General features: G+C 40.5%; 1 protein-coding gene across 3 annotated transcripts in view; it reads left to right on the forward strand.

The window, feature by feature from the left end:
• The window catches only part of FAF2 (Fas associated factor family member 2), a 31,783-nt gene that overhangs the window by 4,037 nt on the left and 2,695 nt on the right, over positions 1-25,051 (forward strand). The window contains exons 2-11 of one of the 3 annotated variants that reach the window (XM_045576631.1): positions 4,282-4,482; positions 9,679-9,747; positions 10,764-10,898; positions 13,435-13,511; positions 16,994-17,132; positions 18,707-18,792; positions 18,887-18,978; positions 19,526-19,703; positions 20,567-20,738; positions 21,418-21,561. In XM_045576631.1, coding sequence (XP_045432587.1) covers positions 4,282-4,482; positions 9,679-9,747; positions 10,764-10,898; positions 13,435-13,511; positions 16,994-17,132; positions 18,707-18,792; positions 18,887-18,978; positions 19,526-19,703; positions 20,567-20,738; positions 21,418-21,561 — 1,293 coding nt within the window. The remainder of the gene's footprint in view (positions 1-4,281; positions 4,483-9,678; positions 9,748-10,763; positions 10,899-13,434; positions 13,512-16,993; positions 17,133-18,706; positions 18,793-18,886; positions 18,979-19,525; positions 19,704-20,566; positions 20,739-21,417; positions 21,562-25,051) is intronic. The other 2 variants (XM_036423422.2, XM_045576632.1) reach the window with 2 other exon arrangements.

A 25,051-nucleotide genomic window follows, 5' to 3' on the forward strand; every position in this document is an offset into this window, starting at 1 on the left:
TCCCAGAGCACCTGGGCCGGGAGAGAAGGAGCGGAGCTACTTCTCAGTTCGTTGCTTCAATTGTTATATTGAAATTAGCAAAAGTAAAATATTTTAGAAATCTCGGGTTCCCTCTATTTCACTTTTTGTGTGACGTGTGATTTGATTGGAATCCCTAGGGTATATTTTTCATGCTTTTCAGTCTGTTTACTATCTAATACGATTTTTATAGTTATCCTTTTCTACTATGTATTTTGGAACTGGTTGAGTTATGAATAATACAGACATTTGTTTTAAGCTGTTTCAAATGGGAAAGAATAGGTTTTTGTTGTTTTTTGTTAATCCTCACCTGAGGATATTTTTCCATTGAGTTTGAGAGAGAGTGGGGGGAGGGGGGGAGAAACAGGCAGAGAGAAACATCTATGTGAGAGAGACACATCGAAGGCAGTTTTCCCAAATTTCCAACCAAGGCAGTTTTCCCAAATTTCCAACCAACCTCTAGTTCCTTGTTTGCTGCCTTTGGGTAGATTGTTTGAACACCTGGAGAAAGATGATATGACAGAGGAAGGGACTAAAGCAAACTGAACTCAGGGCTATAGAGTCAAACTTATTTTGAAAATCTTCCCTTTTGGCTTCATCAAACTATTACTAAAGGAAAAAAAATACATAATGCTTTTTATTTATGTATTTTAAAAAAAATCATAAAGTGATCTGTTTGAAATTTTTTGCCAGGAAATTTAGTGTAGAGAAAACACTAGCTTTGAATCTTGAAGCAAAGCAGAATTAGCCTTTGGAGTTAGCTTCTGGCGAGTTATTTGACCTTGGGCAAATTCTTCTTTGAATCTTTTCTCATCTATAAAGGGATAATTTTATCTGATTTACATTTTTTTTTTTTTACTTTTAAATCTAGCAATACATGCTTATTGTGCCAGTCAACAGCATAAAATTGTGTAAAAAGGTAACTAAATCTCATCTTTGCCCTCTTATCTCCATAACTGGCTGTGGTGTATTTTTGTATATACTCTTCTGCAAGAACAGATATACAAATGCTTAATATATAAGCTCTCTTACCCCAATCTTCACTTAACTGAACAGATTCCTCCACTTCCAAGGTCTGTTCTCTAATACAGCCAATTATTTTGTTTGTTTGTTTGTTTAATCCTAACCCAAGATATGTTTACTGATTTGAGGGAGAGAGAAAGGGAAACATCGATGTAAGGGAGACACATCAGTCAGTTGTGTACGCACTCTGACCAGGCATGGAACCTGCAACTTAGGTATGTGCCCTGACTGGAATCGAATCAAACCTTTTGATGAATGGTATGATACTCCAACAAACTGAATTACACTGGCCAGTTGGTGGTGTGCAGGAGGCAGCTAATCAATGATTCTTTCTCATCATTGAGATTTCTATCTCTCTTCTTCTCTGAAATCAATAACAATATATTTTAAAAAGTGTAGGCTTTCATCAGAAGATTGATGCATGTATATAAGTACAACCAATGGACACAAAACTCTGGGGAGGGAGGGCATGTATGGGGGTGGGCAATGGTATATGTACAAAGATAATAATTTTAAAAATTAAAAAAAAGAAGATTGATGCATCCATATGTATGCTTTATGTTTAAATGAAGTATTTAATTGACATATAGATGTTTTTATTCTCACTCTAAGCCAATTTTTTTAACGACCCGGAGTGGGGATCGACCCCACAACCTGGGCGTGTGCTCTTAACTGGAATCAAACCTGGGAGCCTTCAATGCACAGGTGGACAATCTATCCACTGAGCCAAAACTGCTAGGGCGAGATTTTTAAATTAATTGGCTAGTTAGTAGATCCCATTCTCACTGGGTAGAGAGCTCTGCTCTCTTTGTCTTGTTGAAATAGGATCATGTTATACTTATGAAGTAGCACAGCAAGTGGTCATGAAGACTGGCTCTGGAGTAAGACAGCCTTGATTTGAACCCTAGCTTTTCCAATTACAGTAAGGCCTCACTTAATGTTGTTAATAGATTTTGCGACTTTAAGTGAAATGATGTAGTATAAGGAAACCAATTTTATCATAGGCTACTTGATATAAACAAATATTAAGTTCCTGCAGTATCTCGTGAGCTGTTGTAAGAAAAGAAGTTGAATGAAATGAAGTTGTTTGACCACCATGTTGTACTAACTTTGTGACCTTGGGCAAATTACTTAATCTCTTTGCCTTAGTTTCTTTATGTACTGATACTACCTGCATCATGTGGTTGTTTCAGTAATTAAATGATAATATATTTCAAGCACTGGAAAACAGGAAGCACTTTAATGTTACACAGATAGTACAGAGCTCCGTATTTATTGTGTGTGTTTTCTTTAATGTTACACAGATAGTACAGAGCTCTGTATATATTGTGTGTGTTTTCTCATATGTACCGGGTACGTACCTTTTACTTGAAGTACCATATTTTCACTTATACCATTATGTATAAGATACTATTTTTTTCTAAAATCATTAGACTGAAAATCAAGGACATCTTATACACGGAAGTCAGCCGAAGAGGGCGCCGAGTGGCTGCATAGCTGCCCATACCTTGTCAAACAGGCTTCCTCCAATCAAAAGCCTTATTGTTACTGACCTCAGTTGATGCCATAATTGGAGGTGGAGGTGGAGGTGGAGAACGCATTGATGGAACAGAGACTGGAGTGTTCTGAGCCCATAAAGATGTCAAAAATAAAAAGATAAATACCAGTAAGCGATTATCTTACTCTGCAAAATTCAAACTGAATGTAATCAGCTATAAAAAAGAGCAGGGAAATAGAGCTGCAGAGAGATCATTTGGACCTCCTCCTACTGAGTGTATGATCAGACAGTGGAGAAAACAGGAAGAACAACTTATTAAGATGCCAAATAAGAAGAATGCCTTAAGAGAAAAACCAGCGAAATGGAGCAGAGGCATAAGACTTGGATTATGGAGAAGAGCCAGAGGGACTAGTGTGTGTCAACCATTTTAATGTCAGACAAGAATGTTTGCAAGCAAAATGAACATTGTTGATTTTACAGGAGAGGCAAAATGGTGCTTCAGTTTCATGAGGAGAGAAGGGTTGGCCATGAGAACAAAGTTAGCTCAGAAAATGCCACCAGTTTATGAAGATAAAATCCAACAGTTTCATTCCTATATCATACAACTTCCGAAAAAATATAATTTTGAACCAAGCCAGATTGCAAACATGGATGATATGCCTCTTAATTTCGATGTGCCTTCCAACAGAACTGTTAATGTGACAGGAATCAAAACAGTGTTGATCAGAACAAGGGGCCATGAAAAGACACACTCTACTGCTATGTCTTTATGCTATGCAGATGGTACTAAACTGCCTCCTGTGCTTCTTTTTAAGAGGAAAATCTAAAGAGACCATACCACCTGCCATTATTGTGCAAGTTCAAGAGAAGGGATGGATGAAGGAAGACGTTGTGGCCCTTTGGTTTGCAAAGGTTTGGTCCAGAAGACCTGGGGCTCTTAGTACATTGCAGACAGATCACGAGAATTCCTGTGTTTTCTGTTCTAAGGCTGTGGCCAGGCATACTTTAAGAAGATATTAGCTTGTAAGAACATGTAATAAATAACTTCAAAAGGCAATAGGTATTTGATTTTACAGTGTGCCTTTGACATTTATGTAAAATGTTTTGACATTTATGTAAAATGTTTTTGTACTAGTTCAATAGAAACTTACTGGCCACTGGGTAAAGCTAGCAATAAAACTACTAGTCTGCAGTGTGTTAAAGAAGCCAGCTCTTTTTGCCTTTGATCAGTTCCGAGAACATTTAACAGAAAAGACAAAAAGGGTTGCATCAGATTTGCAAACAGTTACTCCTGGTGGACTTACAGGTTTGCCACTAGATGTTTCAATCAGCAAACCATTTAAAGCCCTGATGAGAGAAGAATGGAGTAGATAAAAAAGCAGTTGATAACTTGATACTGACAGGAAGAGTGAAAAAAACAACCATTAATGAATTCTGCATTTTGGGTCCTAAATTCTGCATTTGGGTATGGCATCAAACAAGAGGTGATTATGAAGTCCTTCAAGAAATGTGGAATCAGCTGAAACCGGTTTGGCTCAATGGATAGAGCGTTGGCCTGCAGACTGAAGGGTCCTGGTTCCATTCTGGTCAGGGGCATGTGCATTGGTTGTGGGCACATCCCCAGTTCGGGGTGTGCAAGAGGCAGCTGGTTGATGATTCTCTCTCATGGATGTTTCTAACTCTTTATCCCTCTCTCTTCCTCTCTGTAAAAAATCAATAAAATATGTTTTAAAAAATTAAAGAAAAGAAAAAAGAAATGTGCAATCAGCAATGCCATGGATGGACCTGAGGATGATCTCACACATACAGACAGTGACTCAGCAGACAGCAATGATACAATAGGAGTTGAAGAAATTGATATGTCTGGAACTAATAGTGATGAAGAAGAGAGCAGTGATGAAACAGAGGCTGAATACAGTGATATGCTGCATAATATAGTACTGGTATGTGAACATTACCTGCAGTAATCCTATCTAATAAAGAGGGAGTATGCTAATTGACCATCACTCCATCACAAAGATGGCTGCACCCACAGCGGAGGCCAAGTTCCCATAAGGAGCCTTAACAAGCAATCAGCAGGGACCTGAGGCTACACTCATCCCAGCCCCCATGGGGCTTGACAGGGGACCTCAAGGTGTGCTTCCTGTCCTAGTGCTGGGCTAGGGGACCTCAGGCTGCTCCCCCTGCTCCAGCACCAGGCTGGGGGACCTCAGGCTGCACCCTCTGCCCCAACACTGGGTCGGGACCTGAGGCTGCACCCCCTGCTTGGCTGGGCTTGACAGGAGACCTCCAGTCTCCTGTGGGGATTGACAGGGGACCTCAAGGTGCACCCCCAGTGCTGGGTCGGGGGAACTCAGGTTGCGCCTCCGCCCAGCAGGGCTTGACGGGGGACCTGAGGCTGTGCCCCCTTCCCGGTTCTGGGCCAGGGACCCGAGACGCGTGCGCTCCCCCCGCCCCCACCTGGCGGGGCTTGACAGGGGATCTCAGGCCGTGTGTCCCATCTGGTGGGGATTGATGAGGGACCTCAAGGCACTCCGCCACCCCAGTCTGGCTGGGGGACTTCAGGCCACACCCCCTGTGCTGGTGCCAGGCCAGGTGACCTGAGGCTGTGCCCCCTTCCCAGCAGGGCTTGACAAGGGTGGGACTAGCCAGGTCTGGATCTAGCCCCATGACGGGGGCCGGCCGGGTCTGGGTCTCACGCGATTTTGAGGTGCATGTGGTTGGGTGGGGACTTGACTCTGAGTCCCATGGTGAGCCCCAGACACTGACAGGAGGAAGGTTTTCATATATATTTTACTAATTTTCTTTCATCTCTGACACTTCTATTATAGAGAAAGGGCAAATAGCAATAGTAAATTATTTCCTCTGATCCCCTTTTAATGTGCATGAATTTCATGAACCAGGTCACTAGTTACTAAATAAAAATGCATTCTGTTTTATGTTTAAAATATTGATTTCTTAATTTTGGGTTGGAAAAGTGGGAGGCGTCTTATACATGGGGCATCTTATACATGGAAAAATACAGTGCTCTGTGAATTGCTTGAGGGTTATTTGAACACAAGCACTGTGTTACTGCAGAGAGGGCTTTAAATGACCAACATCTACAGTGCGGATGTACTGGACAAAGGAATGATTCATGTCCCAGGTGGACGAATGAGACAGTGCAGGATTTCATCATGGTACTCAGAATGGCACACAATTTAAAATTACAAATTGTATGGAATTTTACATGTAATATTTCTCGATGTAACTAAATGGTGAAAGTGAAACCTGGGATAAAGGGAGGGACTGCTGTACACATAAGGAGGGAAGGATCAGAGGGCCCTGCTCTGGAGCACTTCAGTCTTAGCATTCTGAAAATACACTGAGGACCTAGCAGAGGAAACAAAGTGGCAGGCGAGGTAGGAGGAAAACCAGGGTATTGTCCTAGACTTCCAGTCCTTGAGAAGTGAGAAACAGGCGTTTGGATTTACATTGTGGGGTCATTTGTGACCTTGCCTAGAGTTTTGTTAGAATTTTGGGGAGACGAAGGCTTGATTGGAATGAGTTCAAGAGAGAATGGCATGAGAACTTGGAGATTTCTGCTGGTTTTTCACTGAAAAGAAGAGATTGGGCATAACCTGTAGAGGAAAGAGAGGTTTTATTTTTTATTTTTTAGGCTATATCGGCATTTTTGTATACTGATGAGGAACACACATTAGAGAGAGAAAATCTGATGCAGAGGAATGAGAATTGCTATTGTGATATCCTTGAGTAAGTGAGAGGGAACAGGACCAGTATACGAAATAAGAGGAGGCATTGGCCTTTGCCAGGAGCATGAGTAAGTTTGTCCATAGTAAAAGAAAAGAGGAGTGTAGGTAGGTTTACATGCAGGTTGGAACTTTTGATTATTTTCTCTGTGGAGTAGGAAACGAGATCTTGGACTAAGAATAAGGCTGGAGGAGGTGTTGGAAGTTTGAGGAGAGCGAAAGTCTGGTTATGTAGGAGAATAGGAGTGAATGGACTAGGCAACTAGTATGAAGGCCAGGCAACAGTACATATTTACTTGAGGTTAGTGATCACATATTTATTTAAAGTAAGACCAGTCAGCCCCCTCCAGCTGTGAAGATACAGGTGCAAAGTAGACAGAGATTTGGATTTTTTTTTTTTTTTAATTTTAACTTTTATTGATTTCAGAGAAGGAAGAGGGAGAGAGAAACATCAATGATGAGAGAATAATTGACTGGCTGCCTCCTGCATGCCCCCAACTGGGGATTGAGCCCGCAGCCCTGGCATGTGCCCTTGACCAGAATCGAATCCCGGGACCCTTCAGTCCGCAGGCCAACACTGTACCCACTGAGCCAAACAAGCTAGGGTGAGATTTGGAATTTTAAAAGACTGTGGTTTAGCCAAGGGAATATGATTATGATAGAGTGGCAAAGGAGTTGAGGATGTGTGCCAGAAAGAGTGATCTTATCTTTGGCTGTGGAACTTATGAATAAGATGGGAAATGAGGACCTGAGAGGTGCTGAGGCTCAGTGAACAGGTAGTAGGGTCAGTGGATGGTAGGTCCCAGCAAGTTGAACAATTTAGAGACAGGGCATTCGATGGAGGAAGGGAAAAAGGTAGAAGAATATGGAGGGGGATGTGCAGTTATGATTATAGTGAGGTCTAGAGTTTGACCCCAAGAGTGAATGGAGGAGAGGTAGGCAAGGAATTGAGAGATCAAAGTATTAGAACAGTTATGCAAATAGTAAAGTCACCAGGACACTGATGGAGCTCCTCACTTGGCTGAGGTAGTTTGTCAGGTCTTTCCACTATAAAGTTATATCAATATGGACTCACGGATGTTTATTTTGTAATTTGGATTATAATTCATGACTATCCAATTATTGTGTTTTTGTGTGTATGTTTTTAACACTTCCTTACTTTCTGGCACTTCAAGATTATCTAGGCTCATCTTGTATAGTTCCTGTCCCTGTCATAGAATCAGTTACTTCTTTAAGGTACCTGATTCCTTTTTTGGACAATGGTATTAAAAATTGAGGTCTGGCCCTGGCTGGCATGGTGGTTAGAACGTTGTCCCGTGCACAGAAGGGTCATGGGTTTGATTTCAAGTCAAGGGCTTGTCCTGGGTTCCAGGTTTGGGGCCTGTACAATCGATGTGTCTCTCTCACATCAATATTTCTCTTTTCCTCCCTCTAAAGCAGTGGTTCTCAACCTTTCTAATGCTGAGACCCTTTAATACATTTCCTCATGTTATGGTGACCCCCAACCATAAAATTATTTTCGTTGCTACTTCATAACAAATTGTAATGTAAATATCTGTGTTTTCCAATGGTCTTAGGTAACCCTGCTAATGGTTCTCAATCTGTGGGTCACAACATGAGGAACTATTAAATGGTCACGGCATTAGGAAGGTTGAGAACCACTGCTCTAAAGAGAGCTAAGGATTTTGGAATTTATTCTTCAGTCAACATACAGGAAGAAGAGTTAGAAGAAGGAAAATAAATTTAATTATTTTGACAATTAATTTGAAGTGTTATAAAAGCTTGACTAAAGATGCTGGCTGTGGGAATGGAAATGTGGTTGCACATGTAATACAGAAAATGGTCAAAACTTGATTATTGATGAAGTGTGGAGTTCAAGAATAGAATACTTAAAGATGAAGCTCAGATTCCAGATGTACCTTATCCAGTATATTTGGGAGGGTGGTTGTGTGTTTTCTTAGTGGTGGTTGTTTTTTTTCTTAATGTTTTTATTAATTTTTAGAGGGAGAGGCACAGAGAGATAGAAACATCAATGAGAGAGAAACATCATCATTCGGCTGTGTGTGTGTGTGTGTGTCCCCACTGGGAGTCTAGCCAGCAACCTGGGCATGTGCCCTGACCAAGAATCAAACTGGTGACCTTGGTTCCTGGGTCGATACTCAACTGCTGAGCCACACTGGCCGGGTACATATAGTAGTTTAATGATACACTTAAGGTACTGGTGCCACATTTGGTGGAAATATTGGAAAAATGTTCTTAAACTTCAGAAGAGATGGTGGGTCCATAAATTAGGAGTCATCTGAGTAGAAAGAGTAGTTGAAGGCTGAGGATTAAATGAGATTGCCAAGGAAGGAGGTGTAGGGAGTAAAAAAAAAAAACAAGGACACATCCTTAGGGAACTCCCTATGTTGACAGGGATGGGAAAAGAGGGAGCCAAAGTAGGAACTTTGGTTAGAGACAAAGTGAAATCTGAGAACAGTCCAAGGAGAAGGGAGTAGGAAAATACTTACAGTAGGGAAACATTTGAATTACAGACTCTTTTTAATAAAAAGTTGTAAATAATTCATATTGTAAGCTAGGTTATGTGCCAACAGATAAAATAATGCAAGTTAATGAAAGTCATTATTTTGCACTAAAAAACCTGCATTATTATATCATTATATATTATAAATAGAATAGTTGTTTAGCATTGAAAAATATTTTGCTGGACATAAAGGTTGAAGAAATCTTTAGAAAAGAGAATATTAATCAGTTGTCTTCTTAATTGGAAGTCTGGAATTCTTTTGTTTTTTAATCCTCACCTGAGGACATACTTAGAGAGGGAGGGAGAGAGAAAGAGAGATCAGTTGATTGCCTTCCATACATGGCCAAATTTTTTTTTTTAATATATTATATTTATTTTTTACAGAGAGGAAGGGAGAGAGATAGAGAGCTAGAAACATCAATGAGAGACAAACATCAACCAGCTGCCTCCTGCACACCCCCTACCGGGGGTGTGCCCGCAACCAAAGTACATGCCCTTGACCGGAATCGAACCCGGGACCTTTCAGTCCGCAGGCTGACGATCTATCCACTGAGCAAAACCGGTTTCGGCAACATGGCCAAATTTTGACTGGGAATTTAATGGGCAGATTTTCAGTGCATGGGGTGACACTGCCTTGAAGGTTTAAAAGATAAGGGATTTTCATTTTTTGTTCTATGGGAATAATCTCTGCTGTAACTGATTGGACAGACTCTGAATAGTGAAATTTTTACCGAATTTGACCATGTACCAACACTTTTTAGTATATTTTCGCAGAAGTATTCATAAGTAGTCTACTAGGTATAAAGATATCTAAAAATGTACTGTTGGTTTTTCCCTAAGTAACTTTTTGTTTTTATCCTTTCCAGGATTTGACTGGCATAGAATCTATGGATCAATGTCGACATACATTGGAGCAACATAACTGGAACATAGAGGTAAAACAGGATTTATCTGAGCTTCTTTCTTTTTAAAAAAATATATATTTTTATTGATTTCAGAAAGGAAGGGAAAGGAAGAGAGAAATAGAAACATCGGTGATGAGAGAGAACCACTGATTGGCTGCCTCCCACACTCCCCCACCGGGGATCGAGCCTGCAACCTGGGTATGTGCCCTTGACCTGAAGTGAACCTGGAACCTTCAGTCTGCAGGTCAACGCTCTGTCCACTGAGCCAAACCAGGCAGGGCTGAGCTTATTTCTTTTTCCGTGGTCTAATAATGATTCAAAGACATGTATTTTTCCACAGCTGGAGTCTTTTCTTTTAGTAGAGCTGATTTTCAAATTTCCAACTCTTTAAGTCTTTGAAAATGAATATGTAGGCCCTGGCTGAGTAGCTCAGTTCGTTAGAGCGTCTTCCTGGTAGCAAGTTCGATCAGGGCACATACGAAAATCAACCAATGAGTATATAAACAAAAGCATAAATAAGTGGAACGACAAATTATGTTTCTCTCTCTCTCAAATAAAAAAATGAATGTGTAGCCTGGCCGGCGTGAGTCAGTGGGTGAGTGTTGACCTATGAACTAGGGGGTCAAGGTTCAGTTCCCAGTCAGGCACCTGCCTCGGTTGTGGACTTGCTCCTCTGTAGGGGGATGCAGGAGGCAGCCAATCAATGATTCTCTTTCATCATTGATATTGCTATTCTCTCCCTCTCTCTTCCTCTCTGACATCAATAAAAATATATTTTAAAAATAATGGTAGAAAAACCTTTATGATCAAAGTTTACAAAATAGAAAAGGTAGTGACCAAATTCCTCAATATAGTGCCTACTCCGTGTGTGTGTGTGTGTGTGTGTGTGTGTGTGTGTTTTGTTTGTCTTTAATGGCTCTTTGGGGGGGGAAAACTCGTTCTTTTCAATGTCAGTTAATGGTGATAGCAAACATCTTGTCCTCACTAACATCTCTGAGTTGATTTGAGCATCACTGAAATTCTTTCTACTCTTTTTTCCTTCTCAGGCTGCTGTACAGGACAGATTGAATGAGCAGGAGGGTGTACCAAGTGTTTTCAACCCACCTCCATCACGGCCCCTGCAGGTTAACACAGCCGACCACAGGATCTACAGCTATGTTGTCTCAAGACCACAGCCAAGGGCAAGTTATTTCATAGCTGGAATTCCCCCTTTTATAAGTTCATTCACTTGGTTATGTTGATCTCTGTATGAAAGGAGCAAGAGAAGTAGTCAGAATGTATAGCTGGACCTGGCTCCTTGATAGATTTATTGGGTATATTATTTTCCCCCTCCAGCCCACATTTCCCTCTCACTTCCTTGATTCTTCATTTTGTGTGTGTTTCGGGGGGAGAGGAATTCTTTGCCAGTTATTTGAAACAGTTTCTGCACCTTGTTTTTTGAGTAATTGTATTTACATGTCTAAAAATGTTTGTTACATGTTGACTAGATATTCCACTTTTTTGTTTTTTAATCCTCACCCAAGGATATGTTCCTATTGATTTGAGAGAGAGAGAGGAGGGGTGAGGGGGAGAGAGACAGAAACATCAGTGTGAAAAACATTGATCCTTTGCCTCACACATGAATCCCAACTGGAGATCCAACTGCAGACTTTTGGGACTATGGGGTGACACTCCAGCCAACTGAGCCAGCCACCTGGCCAGGGCTAGACCTTCCACTTTTACATCAGAATGTTTACTGAGTTCTTTTTTGCTTTATTTTACTTAATTTTAAGCTAATTCTAGGGAAATACTTGGAATCTTTGTTGAGAGCCTTCACTATATCTTTAAAATTAGCCTTCAAGGGCTAGTAGCAAGGAGTGGTCCAGTTAAAGTCAGCAGGCTTGAAGAGTGCTCCAGTGTACCTGGTATTTGGCTGCTGGGGATCCAGAGATGAATGATGAGCCAGCTCTCTCTTTCACATTGCTCACAGTCTAATTAGGGAGGTCACATGTGTATACAGCACTGATATTGAACTCCAGAGAGTGGTTTGGAGTTTCTGTTTATATATATATATATATATATATATATATATATATATATATATATACACACACACACACACACACACACACACACACACACACACACATATATACATATATATATATACATATATATACACACACACACACACACACACACAATATAGACACACGCACACACACGCACACACACGCACGCACACCGTATTTTTCGGACCATAAGACGCACCGGACCATAAGACGCACCAGTTTTTAGAGAAGGGAAATGAAGAAAAAAAGATTCTGAAACAAATAGTGTCCTAAAATATTTTATGTGCATTAAAACCCAACATCACAGTCATAAACACATGTAATCAACCCTGTAAAGTTAACAGCAGCATTTAGAACCATTTTAGAGCCGGGCAAGCACACAGAGACCACACAGAGCCGGGCAAGTAAAAAAACTTTTTTTTTAAAGTATATGTGTAGGCTATATTTGGACCATAAGACGCAGGGACTTTTCCCCCCCACTTCTGGGGGGGGGGGGAAAGTGCGTCTTATGGTCCGAAAAATACGTGTGTGTGTGTGTGTGTGTGTGTGTGTGTGTGTGTGTGTGTGTATATAATTTTTTAAAAATTTTTATTTATTTATTTTTAAGAGGAAGGGAGAGGGGAGAGAGAGGGAAACATCAGTGATGAGAATCATGAACGGCTGCCTCATGCATGCCCCCTACAGGGAACTGGTCACCACATCCTGCAACCCGGGCATGAGTCCTTGACTGGAATTGAACCTGGGACGGAATTTCATTCCGCAGGCCGACACTATCCACTGAGCCAAATCAGCTAGGGCAGGAAGTTTTTCGTAATTCTTGGAGTTATACTCACCTCTTGTTCTTGGATTTAGAATTCCAAGAAAGTACTCCCTTTAACTTTATAGCAGTTAGAATTTCTTGTATCATTATATCTTTTGTGAGCACTGGACAGTGTTTTAAAATGGAGTTTCTAAGTAGTTGTTTTGGGGTATTTTGAAGCAGAAGAGCAAATAGACTCCTATAGCAATTGTATATCCCGGTGTTTCCTCAGTTCGTTTTTGGCTTGTCTCAGTGTTTTGAGCTCTTATGTCAGCCATGAGGCTCCAGAGCTCCCTGGCTTCAGGTTAACACAATACAATGTATAAGAAATGTTTTGTAAACTATAGACCTCTTTCCACATATACTAGTTAACAACAACAGCAGCAGTAATCAACATTGTTAAAATAATAATTAGTATTATTACAGCTATGTGGAGATTTATAATTGTGGTTAATATAATTGTCAATTGTATATATGTCCAAGGCAGAAATAGTTACCTTTCTTGCTGTTTCTGTATACGATATTTTAATATGTAACTGTGAAAAAAAGGAAAGAAGGAATAATTATGACTTGGGGAGGAAAACTTGCAATTGAGTTTGTCAGCTAATATATATAAATGCAGAAAAGTGTTGGAGCAGGTTTTAATTCAAAAATTGTGTGATAAAAGAAAAAAAAATAGGATAGTATTAAGTGAAATGAGATCAAAGACAGTTGGTCTTTAAGGAGGATGAGGTGGCCAGGAAGAGGAACTATATTGCAGAGGGAGAAAGCACATGAAGGACAAATAGAGTGAAAAATTGAACTAGCCATGTTTTAAGGTATTAGTGAATGAATAAATGGTATATAACTTTATTTTTGGAATTGCAGGGGCTGCTCGGATGGGGTTATTACTTGATAATGCTTCCATTCCGGTTTACCTACTACACAATACTTGATATATTTAGGTACGTACCTTTTTATTTATGTATTTATGTATTAGCAATAAGGTAGACTTTGGAGTGGAAAGGTAGACCAGAATAAGATTTATACTCAATATCAATTTTGACTTGGCAATTTGACATCAGATTGAATATTTCTCCTAAACAATCTTTTTATCAAGTATGAAAATATTTTAAATTATTCAAATATAACAGATGATGTGAAATGAAATGGTTTTAAATTAGTCTTACTTATCATTTTCAAGAATCTACCTACATTTATTATCTTCCCTTCTCCCACCATGTCCGTCACCTCAACATCCTCTAGTTAATCCACTCTTTCCTTTCTAACCACCATATCTACTAGCTTCAGATTACTTGTAACTTTTTTAAATATATATTTTAGATATATTTTATTGATTTTTTATAGAGAGGAAGGAAGAGGGATAGAGAGTTAGAAATATTGATGAGAGTGAAACATTGATCAGCTGCCTCCTGCACACCCCCTACTGGGGATGTGCCCACAACCAAGGTACATGCCTTTGACCAGAATCGAACCTGGGACCCTTCAGTCTGCAGGCAGACTCTCTATCCACTGAGCCAAACTGATTTTGGCAGATTATTTGTAACTTTTACCCTAACTCATCTAAATAACTCCATCTGACTATTGATAATCCAAAAAAATTATCCTGCTCTGAGATTATTCACTTTTCTCCAGATTCACTTACAAGTTTCACCTCTCTAGACACTCTTATACAATTCCTTCTGTTCAGGCTGATAATACTGGAGCCTTTCTGTAGGTATACCCCCTTGCTTCACACTTAACCTTTTTCTTGCTTCCTTCATGTACCGTTTAGGGAGCTCAGCACTAGAAGCTACAGAGGGGCCAGGGCTAGAAAATGTCCAGGGGTTCCAAATTGCTGGCACATTAGGTTTGGGTGTCTGGTCTAGAGCTGAGTAGTAGAGGATCCCACACCTAGGCTTTATAGGGAACTAAAATGTTTATGGGCCAATAGGTAGAGCTTAAATTTGTGATCTGGGCCTTGCATATAGGGCAAGCTGTACCTCCCTCAAATGTGGGATAGCTTTTGCTTTGCTCTAGGGCAGCGGTCGCCAGCTGGTGGTCCATGAGGTCTGAAAGGTTGGCAACTGCTGCTCTAGGGAACAGAGGCCTAATGTGAGGACCCAGCAGCTACAGAAGTGCAAGGATCAGACAGCACCTTTTACTTTGCTCATTTAGTGTCTTTTTGTTGTTGTTGTTTTGTTAATCTACCTGAGGATATTTTTCCCATTGATTTTTTTTTTTTTTTTTTTTTTAGAGGAAAGGGAGGGACACAAGGGGAGGAGAGAAACATCATTGTGAGAGAGAAACACATTGATTGGTTGCCTCACACACACACCTGAACTGGGATGGGGGATCGATGGAACCTGCAACCCAGGTATGCCTTTGACTGGGATTCAATACTCTGGCCAACACTCTAACCATTGAACCACGCTGGCCAGGGCTATTTAGTATTTTAGGAGCCTGCTTGCTTAATGGCTTTCTTGCTTTAGCAAAATTCTTATAGATCACCAATTAACCAATTAGTACTCTTTCCATCTCTGTTTATTTAAGAATGAACACGTAAAAACCTTTAAAATCTTAGTGAAGACTGAGTTGATGTCTCTGTTTTCTTTTTAAAGCTAATTGTCCTAAAGTAGCCTATATAATAAAACCCTAACATGCAAATTGACTGAACAGCAGAATGACCAGTCGCTATGACACTCACTGACCACCAGGGGGTGGATGTTCAACACAGGAGCTGCCCCCTGGAGGTCAGTGCACTCCCACAGGGAAAATGCTGCTCAGCCAGAAGCTGGGCTCACAGCTGGTGAGTGGGGGTGCTAAGGACCCCTTGGGGATGTTCTGCCGGCTTAGGCCCACTCCCTGCGAGAACAGGCCTAAGCCAGTAGGCAGACATCCCCAAGGGGTCCCGGACTGCGAGAGGGCACAAGTCTGGCTGAGGGACAACCCCCACTCAGTGCACAAATGCCATGCACCAGGCCTCTAGTATATTATAATGAGAAACAAAAAAAGTTAATTCCTTTATCCATTCATTCATCAAAAATGGAACTTAAAGACTAATAAGATAATCCTAAAAGTAATTTCAGAGAAAGTTATCAGACATCAATTTTCAACAGGATTTCTTCTCACATAAACAGCTTTTTTGTTAAATTTATTGGGTGGCATCGGTTATTAAGACTATATAAGATTCAAGTGTACGATTTTCTGATATATCTGTATGTGTTCACCACTAAAGTTTAGTCTCCTTAATGTCATTTATTTGACCATACCCAGCTTCTTACGTTTGTTTTTAATTTGCTCTGGAATGTTTGTGTCAGTCAGTTTGATTTGATTACTCAGGAGAAATTCCAAGTAAAATTGTATACTAGTACACATGAGTAATTTGAGGGGGTAAGGAATTGGAATCGTTTTAAGATTTGGTAAGGAAAGGGTTATAGTTTACTCACCTTTTCTGTGCTAAAAATTCCTCAAGTACATGAATATTGTTTGTTTTCCATGGAAAAAAATATGCATGGCATGTGTTACTAATTTTAAATATATATATTATTTTTATTGCTTTCAGAGAAGAATGGAGAGGGAGAGACAGAGAGAATCATTGATCGGCTGCCTCCTGCACGCCCCACACTGGAATCAAGCTTGCAACTCAGTCCTATTCTCTGACTGGGAATCAAGCCATGACCTCCTGGTTCATAGGTTAAGGCTCAGTTACTGAACAATGCTAGCCAGGCACGTGTTACTAATGTTAAGAAAACTATCATCCAAGCAGCTTGTTTACTGTTATGTATAATAACATTGCCTTCCACGGAAATCCAAAGGATAAATAAATGGTGCTATGCAAATAAAATGAGATGGGCTCTTTAGAAACAAGCCATCCTTTATCTTACAATGGCTGCCAGGTCCCCGAATCTGCTTTACTTGCCCCTTTGAAGAGCAAGGAAATCATGACTGCAAGTTTGGGTTTCAAGTTCCTGTCCATAATTCGAATAGCTTGGGAGTGTGCACTAAAAATTCCTTTACTGACTGGTGAACTGAAATTTTTTTTGTATTTAATTTAAATTTTGGTAACCACGTGCCTTGTGCCTCCCATATAGATGGTACCCATATATAGAGAGTCTAGAGGCACAGTTGATCCATGATCTTTTTGGATGTCTTTCTTTCCCAATCATCTAGCTATAAATTTTTCTGCAGAAAGCACTCAGGATTTGTTTAGGCCAGTATTGAAATTTATAATCCTCTTAGTTCACATTCTTCTTGAATAGGTGATGGAACAACACTTGCTGCTTTGCAGCTTTTGAGCCAGGCTCTCATCTCAGGTTTGAGGTCCACTCCCAGACTGTTCACCTCCATTTGCTGCCATGCCTCTGGTACAAGAATCTTTGCAAACTGGCCCGCCCACCTGCACTACAGTAGCCAATTCATGTGATATTTATTCCTTCCTCCCCAGGTTTGCTCTTCGTTTTATACGGCCTGACCCTCGCAGCCGGGTCACTGACCCCGTTGGGGACATTGTTTCATTTATGCACTCTTTTGAAGAAAAATATGGGAGGGCACACCCTGTCTTCTACCAGGGAACGTACAGCCAGGTCAGTGCCACAAACCATATAGATGCCAATTTATTGATATGATTCTCTCCACAAAGGGAAGGAAAGCCCAGCACTGACCGTGTCATGATCATTCTTTTACTGAGAAACCTTAAATTGCTCTTCACTATTTACAGAGCAAAAAGGACCAAACCTTCTAGCTGGGCCCTCCTTGATCTAATCCTAAACTCCTTTTGGGGTCTTTCCTGCAAAACTTGTTTCCCCAATATCCTAGGTTCCAGCTAAACTGCTTCCTGAACAGTCTGTACTTTTCCACCTCGGTGCCTTTGCTTTTGCTGTTCCCTCCACCTGCAATGCTGTCCTCACATTGTTGCTAATTAGCTCTTACCCATCCTTCAACCAGCTCATGCCACTCCCTTCTTATGCCCTTCAGTGATTGTCATGTCCTGCCCTGGCCTACCTTGCAATTTACGTAGTGCTTTCATAGTATTGTTTTTAATCTTACTGAAATTCACATTTTTCTCTATATTTTAGTTGTTTGTGGCAGTGTCTTCTTTCCTAAACCCTTGAAGGCAAAGCCTGAAGTCTTCTTTGATCCCTCGCAGAGTTGAATAAGGGCATAGACCATAGATTGAAGGCAGCATAGCTCATTAGCTCAAACCACACCGACCTTTGACTTGTTACCTCAGGGTGAAAATGAAGAGTTCTATGGTTTTTAAGAATATCTCTAGTTTGCCAGAGAAAAAAAAATGTAGAAATAATACTGTGGGCATAGGCCAAAGGGTTGTTGTATTCTGTAGCCTCCAGGATTCCTAAATCTATCTGGAGAAAAAGAAAAATGTTTACTCTTGCTTCCTGCTTTCTCTCACATCTGCTTTTTCTCAGTCTCCCTCCCTGGCTGCTCCCACCCCACTAGACAAGCATTAGGCACCTACAGTATGCTAGTCATTGTGCTCAGTGCTAGAGATACCGAATGAGATAGGCACCTCTCATACACTCTGCTGTGATCCTGAGGTGGAGGGTAGACCACCATTGCTCATATAGAAAATCTTAATTGAATTGTGTCAGGCTCAGGATTATGCAAATACAAAGGCACGGAATCTTGGACACTAGCCTTGTCTTTGAAGATCTTTTCAATCCCATGCTCTTTAGAACATCTTTGTTTGACCCACCGTCCCTCATTCCTGCTTGGTATATAGCCTGGGATCATCTTCGCAGTATTTTTTATTTACAAGGATGTCGGAGCTGTAAAGTGGCAAAATTCTCACCTCCCTTTTCAGGTGGTCAGACACTCTTATTTTTATCTTCCTTTAGACTGGCAACACCTGACTTCTGTGATTTGTTGGGGATCTTTATTTGTCAGCTGTCTACTCTCAGGTGCCTGATACAACTAAAATGTTTTTATTAATGTTTGTTAGCATGGACTTTGCATAGGGAGATAAACTCCATGGATGTGAGGGTAGTAGTCCAGGACTCTTGATTTTTTTACTTACTTTTCCCCCCTCATTTCTCCTTTTCTCCTTTTGTTCCTACATGTATCCATTAGGACCCTTAGCCTAATTTAGAAGCTCTTGGTATAGTCATCATAATCATTAGTGACCTTCTCTTTCCCACAGGCCCTGAATGACGCCAAGCGGGAGCTTCGCTTCCTTTTGGTTTATCTTCATGGAGATGATCACCAGGACTCCGATGAATTCTGTCGGTGAGTGGATCGACCATTTTCTTTCTCTTCTGACCTTTTCTGCTGAGAGTTTACAGTAAGCCAGTTTTCATGTCCTTTTTATTCCTCTCCACAGCAACACCCTCTGTGCCCCTGAAGTTATTTCACTAATAAACACTAGGATGCTCTTCTGGGCGTGCTCCACAAACAAGCCTGAGGGCTACAGGGGTAAGTTGTGTTTCTTCTGCCTCACTTTGATTGTTGGGATATCTTTGGAATAATCTGGAAAGACTTGCCATTTATTGCATGATTATTCTATAGTTGATATTTATACATTATTTCATTTAATCTCAGCAGTCCTGAGAGATAAGGTTGCATTACACCTCAACTTCCTGGTGTAGGAAAAAGGCTTAGATATTTAAGCCTGTCCACGATCTGGGTTGTAGGCTCAATCCCCATTAGTGGACATGTAGGAGGCAGCTGATTGATGATGTTTCTATCTCATCAATATTTCTCTCTCTGTGTCTCTCTCTCCCTCCTACACCCCTCCGCTTCTCCCTTCTCCTCTCATTTTCTCCATTCCGCTCTTTCTACAATAAATAAAAAACATCTTTTAAAGAAACTAAGAAGGAAAAGAGGCAGAGAATAAATGACACCTCCCTCTTCTGCTGGGATTAAAGCAGTTCTCTCTTGCTCGTTGTGGAAAGTAAGTTGATCTATTTTATCCTGAAGTTCTGCCCTCAACCTGTTGGGTCTTTTTTTTTTTTTTTGTCAGTTTCACAGGCTTTACGAGAGAACACCTATCCATTCCTGGCCATGATTATGCTAAAGGATCGGAGGATGACTGTGGTGGGACGGCTAGAAGGCCTCATTCAACCTGATGACCTCATTAATCAGCTAACATTTATCATTGATGCAAACCAGACTTACCTGGTGTCAGAACGCCTAGAAAGGTACTGGGGAGTTCCTCTCTCGAACTGAGAGAGAGAAACCAGCTGACCTTGAGCTCCACAAATCATGACTTGTCTAAGACAACTTTAAAAGCTTTGTCTTTTTAGTGTTAAAATGGTTAAGTACTTGACATAACTTTCCATCAGATCATCTGTTCTTAGAGATATGAATCAAAGTACAAGACAGATTCTGTGCTCAAGAATATAGATTGTGTCATTTAGAATAGCAGAGCCTTGATATAAAGAGCTTAAATGTAGAAAGAAATGGTTGTAACTCTTTTCACCATTATATAAGTAATATATATTAGTTTTAGAAAATTTGGAAAACACAGAAAAGCTCAAAGAATAAATAATTCTACCACCACTCTGAAAATTTTGGTACATTTTCTTTTAATTATGTAGACACGTAGATACCTTTGTACAAACATAATTTTTCAGAGAGAAAATAGGAAAAACACCAGAATGTTACAGTGTTTTCTCTTTGTTTATTAGAAATCTGAATAAGACGTTTCTGTGTTTTTCAAATCTTGTAAGATGTGGTTTTTTGGTTTTATGAAAGCGACTTGTACAAAAATGTATGGCCCAAAAGGTTCTTTACCTGTAAAATATGCTCTGATGGTCATTATATGACAATAATATTATGTTACTTTTGTTAGAATTTGGAAAAAATTCTTCTGCCAAATGAAACTGGGAGAAGAGATGGTTTGATCAGATTCTGCCATACTTTGCTTTGGAATCCTTTATAGCAGTGTGAAATAGTCCTCTGCCAAGATTGTAAAACTCTTTACCCCCAAAAACGTCAGTGTAAGGACACCCAGAGCTTGGTGAGATTGCCCTCTCCCTTCTGTGCTTTGATCTGTCTGCAGGGAAGAGCGAAATCAGACCCAGGTGCTGAGGCAGCAGCAGGATGAGGCCTACCTGGCCTCTCTCAGGGCTGACCAGGAAAAAGAAAGGAAGAAACGCGAGGAGCGAGAGCGGAAGCGGCGGAAGGAGGAGGAAGTGAAACAGCAAAAGCTGGCAGAGGAGAGGCGGCGGCAGGTAATGAGCCTGTCTTTGCTCCTGGTGACTCCCAAATGGTCTTTTCTATTCTTGATTTTAGGGAGAGAAACATTGACTGGTTGCCTCCCACTTGTACCTCCAACCAACTGAGCCACACCGGCCAGGGCAAACTGGTCTCTTCTTGAGTGTGAAAGGAAAAAGACAGAAGATTATGGGATTGTGGGTGATTTAAACTCTCTTAGACATTTATATGTTCACTACATTTTCACCAAAATATTTTAAAATTTGTAAAAAATTTAATTAAAAAATATAGCGGTGAGTAAAAGGTGAAACAGCGCTGTTCCATGAAAAGTAAATGTAGGTGATAAACTGTTCATAGTGCTATTTATTCACAGCAGTAATTTTTAGGCACACTTAGTAGCAGTGTTGGCTCATTCGGTATTTCGTTCACAGTCTCGTTTCATTGTGTATTACCACTTGACTACAGCCAGTGTTCCTCTAGTCATTCCCTTTATTTGGAATAGTTAAATACCTGAATACAGTCAATAGATAGTATATGTGATGCAATAGTACTTTGAAATTGGTTGTTCTGTCTCTTGCCAACAAGTTTTTCTCCTATTAGCTACTAATTTTTCTTTGGATGCACAAATATATGGTTATTGTATTTCTTATTTCCCTGTGGGAGCCATAACCTCACCTTTGCTTTGTGTTTCTACAGAATTTACAAGAAGAAAAGGAAAGGAAGTTGGAGTGCCTGCCCCCTGAGCCTTCCCCTGATGACCCTGAAAGTGTCAAGATTATCTTCAAATTACCCAACGATTCTCGAGTAGAGAGACGGTTCCACTTTTCACAGTCTCTAACAGTAAGGACTGCTCACGTTGTGTGATGTGGATGGAGAGTCTGGCCTGTGGACTAGAGTGTTGTATCTGCTGCTCAGAGGAACCGGGAGGAAGGGGAGTAGAGAGAAGCGGGGCAGGAGGAGTGCAGAACTGTGATGCCTTCAGTTATAGCTGCCAAAAGCTCTAGTAAGGTTCCTTTCGTCAGATTAGAACTCGGCTAAGAAAAGAAGGTACCTTTCCAAGAAGTCCCCCAAAGACAGTTTAGAGGTGAGGCTTGCAGCAGAGCCCGCTTTGCTCTGTAAAGAAAGCTCTCTCTGCTGACCTAGGAGCTCCGGAGTTATACATCGGACTATAAAAGCATGTGCATGTGTCACAGAATTGTCAGCCTCCCTTGCAGGCCATGTGAAGCCCCACTTTGTGGGGCTACCTTGTAAGTCTGGCGTCCATAGGTAAATAGTGTTTGTCATTCCATAAGGAGGTACTTAAAGCAGATATCCTTTTTATTTTATTTTATGAAAAGTCCCTGCACCCCAGTGTTTTATTTATTTATTTTTAAAATATATTTTATTGATTTTTTTTACAGAGAGGAAGAGAGAGGGATAGAGAGTTAGAAATATCAATGAGAGAGAATCACCAATCAGCTGCCTCTTGCACACCCCCTACTGGGGATGTGCCCGCAATCAAGGTACATGCCCTTGATCAGAATCGAACCTGGGACCTTTCAGTCCACAGGCCAATGCTCTATCCACTGAGCCAAACCGGTTTTGGCAAAAGCAAAGATTCTTATTAAAGTCTTACAGAATGAGGATCAAATTCTCATTCTTCCAGAGTTACTAGTTAAGTTTTTTTTTTTTTTTTTTTTTGTTAATCCTCACATGAGGATATTTTTCCATTGATTTGTATAGAGTATGGAAGGGAGAAGGAGAGACAGAGAAACATCAATGTGTGAGGGACACATCAATAGGTTGCCTCCCGCACACACCCCAACTACGGCCAAGAATCGAATCTGCAACCGAGATATGTGTCCTTTATCAGAATTGAATCCAGGACCCTTCAGCTCTGGGCCAATGACCTATCCCACTGATCAAATTGGCTAGGGCTTAGATGTGTTTCTTCGATCAGTTGTCTTAGTAATTTCTAAGCCTCAATTGCGTCATCTGTAACGCAGGTGTAATAAGCACTCTAATAGGATGGTTGTGAGGATTAAATTCATATGTATAATGTTGAGCATTGTGCCTGGCTCATCGTAACTCGGATGCTAACTTCTTTTTGGTATTTGTAACCAAAAAGAAGTTTCTGTTTATATTGAGAGTTGATTTTCCAAATTTATAATTGCAATAGATTCTGCCATTTCTGATGGCCTGCTAGCTGTTCACAACCTGTGGGTCGAGACAGGTTGAGACCGCTGCTGTAGAGCCTAAGACCATTGGAAAACACGGATATTTACATTACGATTCATAACAGTAGAAAAATTACAGTTATGAAGTAGCAGCGAAAATAATTTTATGGTTGGGGGTCACCACAACATGAGGAAGTGTATTAAAGGGTCGTGGCATTAAAAAGGTTGACAACCACTGCTCTAGAGAGTTTTGCAGGAAAACCTGTTATAATTGTGGAACAGAATAGGCTTGTGGCCAAAGGGGAAGCAACCCATGTGTTAATTATATTGAATCCTTAACAGCTTTTCAAATGGGTTCTCAGTAAAAGTTATTTTAAAAATATAAAAAACTCTAGCCAAAACCGGTTTGGCTCAGTGGATAGAGCGTCGGCTTGGGGACTGAAAGGTCCCAGGTTCAATTCCGGTCAAGGGCATGTACCTTGGTTGCGGGCACATCCCCAGTAGAGGGTGTGCAAGAGGCAGCTGATCGATGATCTCTCTCTTCGATGTTTCTAACTCTCTATCCCTCTCTCTTCCTCTCTGTGAAAAATCAATAAAATATAATTAAAAAAATAATAATAATAATAAAATAAAGAACCAGGTTCCTGCCCTAGCTGGTTTGGCTCAATTGATAGAGCATCACCTGTGGACTGAAGGGTCCCAGGTTTGATTCCGGCCAAGGGCACATGCCTGGGTTGTGGGCTCAATCCCCAGTAGGGGGCATGCAGGAGGCAGCAGATCAATGATTCTCTCTCATCATTGATGTTTCTATCTTTCCCTCTCCCTTCCTCTCTAAAATCAATAAAATATATTGAAAAAAATAAATAAATAAAAATAAAAATAAAAAACTCCAGACTGAGAAATACTTGGTCATAAATGGGGACAAGGCTCAGGGTGGGGAAGTAGTGTAGTGGCAGTTCTGGCCTTTAATTGAACACTCATCTAGGTAATAAGCCGCAGCCGAATAATTGGTACTTGTGTCATCTTCCTGTGAGCTCTGCCCTTCTTAAATAACCTCAAGGAGGGTGAATGTTCAGTGAGGAGGCCAATTTGACCTCAATGCCCAGCTCTTGACAGTGGTAACATGCTAGAACAACAAAGGATGAACTGTAGAATAATCTCTAGGCCCCATGAGTGGGCAGAAAAGTGGCAGCTGATGTTCTCTTAAATGATGCATATGCAAGAGAACCCAAATTATACTCAGCCCAGAACTTATTTTTTTTACCATTTACAAATCAAAAGGACTTTTTGTGGTGGTGTCATCTGTTTTCTGTTGCCCATTGTCAGTGGTGACAAAAAAATGCCAGTTTTGTAACAAGGTGAGAATGGTAGTCCTCCTTGATCAATCACCCATGATCACTTGCAGTCCGAAAATACTAAATTCCAGAAATGAAAAATTCATGTTTTTAAGTTATACACTGTTCTGAGTAGCATGATGACATTTTTTCCTGCCCTGCTCAGGACATGAATTATCCCTCTGTCTAGCATACCCATGCTACATACCTCCCTGCCCCATTCTTGGATGTCAGAGAGAAATAGAGACCACATTCATGTAACTTTTATTACAGTATATTATTACAATTGTTCTTTTTTACGAGTGTTGTTAATCTATTACTGTGCAATTTTTAAGTTAAACTGTATCGTAAGTATGCCAGTATAGCATGTATGGGGGTTCAATACTATCCACAGTTTCAAGCATTCACTGGGGACCTTGGAACATATCCCCCAAGGAAAATGGGACTGCTGCGTTCTCAAACAGTGACTGAAAGAAGCAAAATATTATTTCACCCTTACATAAAACCATGTTGGATTCATACCAAGAATACTTGGTACAAGTCTGATTGATGCATCTCAGAAAAGATAGAGAGTGAATGCTGAGAAGGGAATGAAAATGATCGATGTTGACAGACTAAAATATAAGAAGTTAAAATTATGAAGGAATTAGAGGACTTTGGTCTTACTCCTTAAATCCTGGAATTATAGCCCTTTCAGTTCTCTAAGGAGGTAAGTTTAAGACAAATGAAGGAAGAACTTCACACAGAGGGGAATAAGCTTATGAGAGATGGAACAAAAAATAGAAATCGATTCCCTCAGAAAGTAAGGGTAATTTGAATGTTGTGTTCCTAATCTTTGGG

This window comes from Pipistrellus kuhlii, unplaced genomic scaffold (assembly GCF_014108245.1).
Source record: "Pipistrellus kuhlii isolate mPipKuh1 unplaced genomic scaffold, mPipKuh1.p scaffold_m20_p_8, whole genome shotgun sequence".
Lineage (NCBI taxonomy): Eukaryota > Metazoa > Chordata > Mammalia > Chiroptera > Vespertilionidae > Pipistrellus > Pipistrellus kuhlii.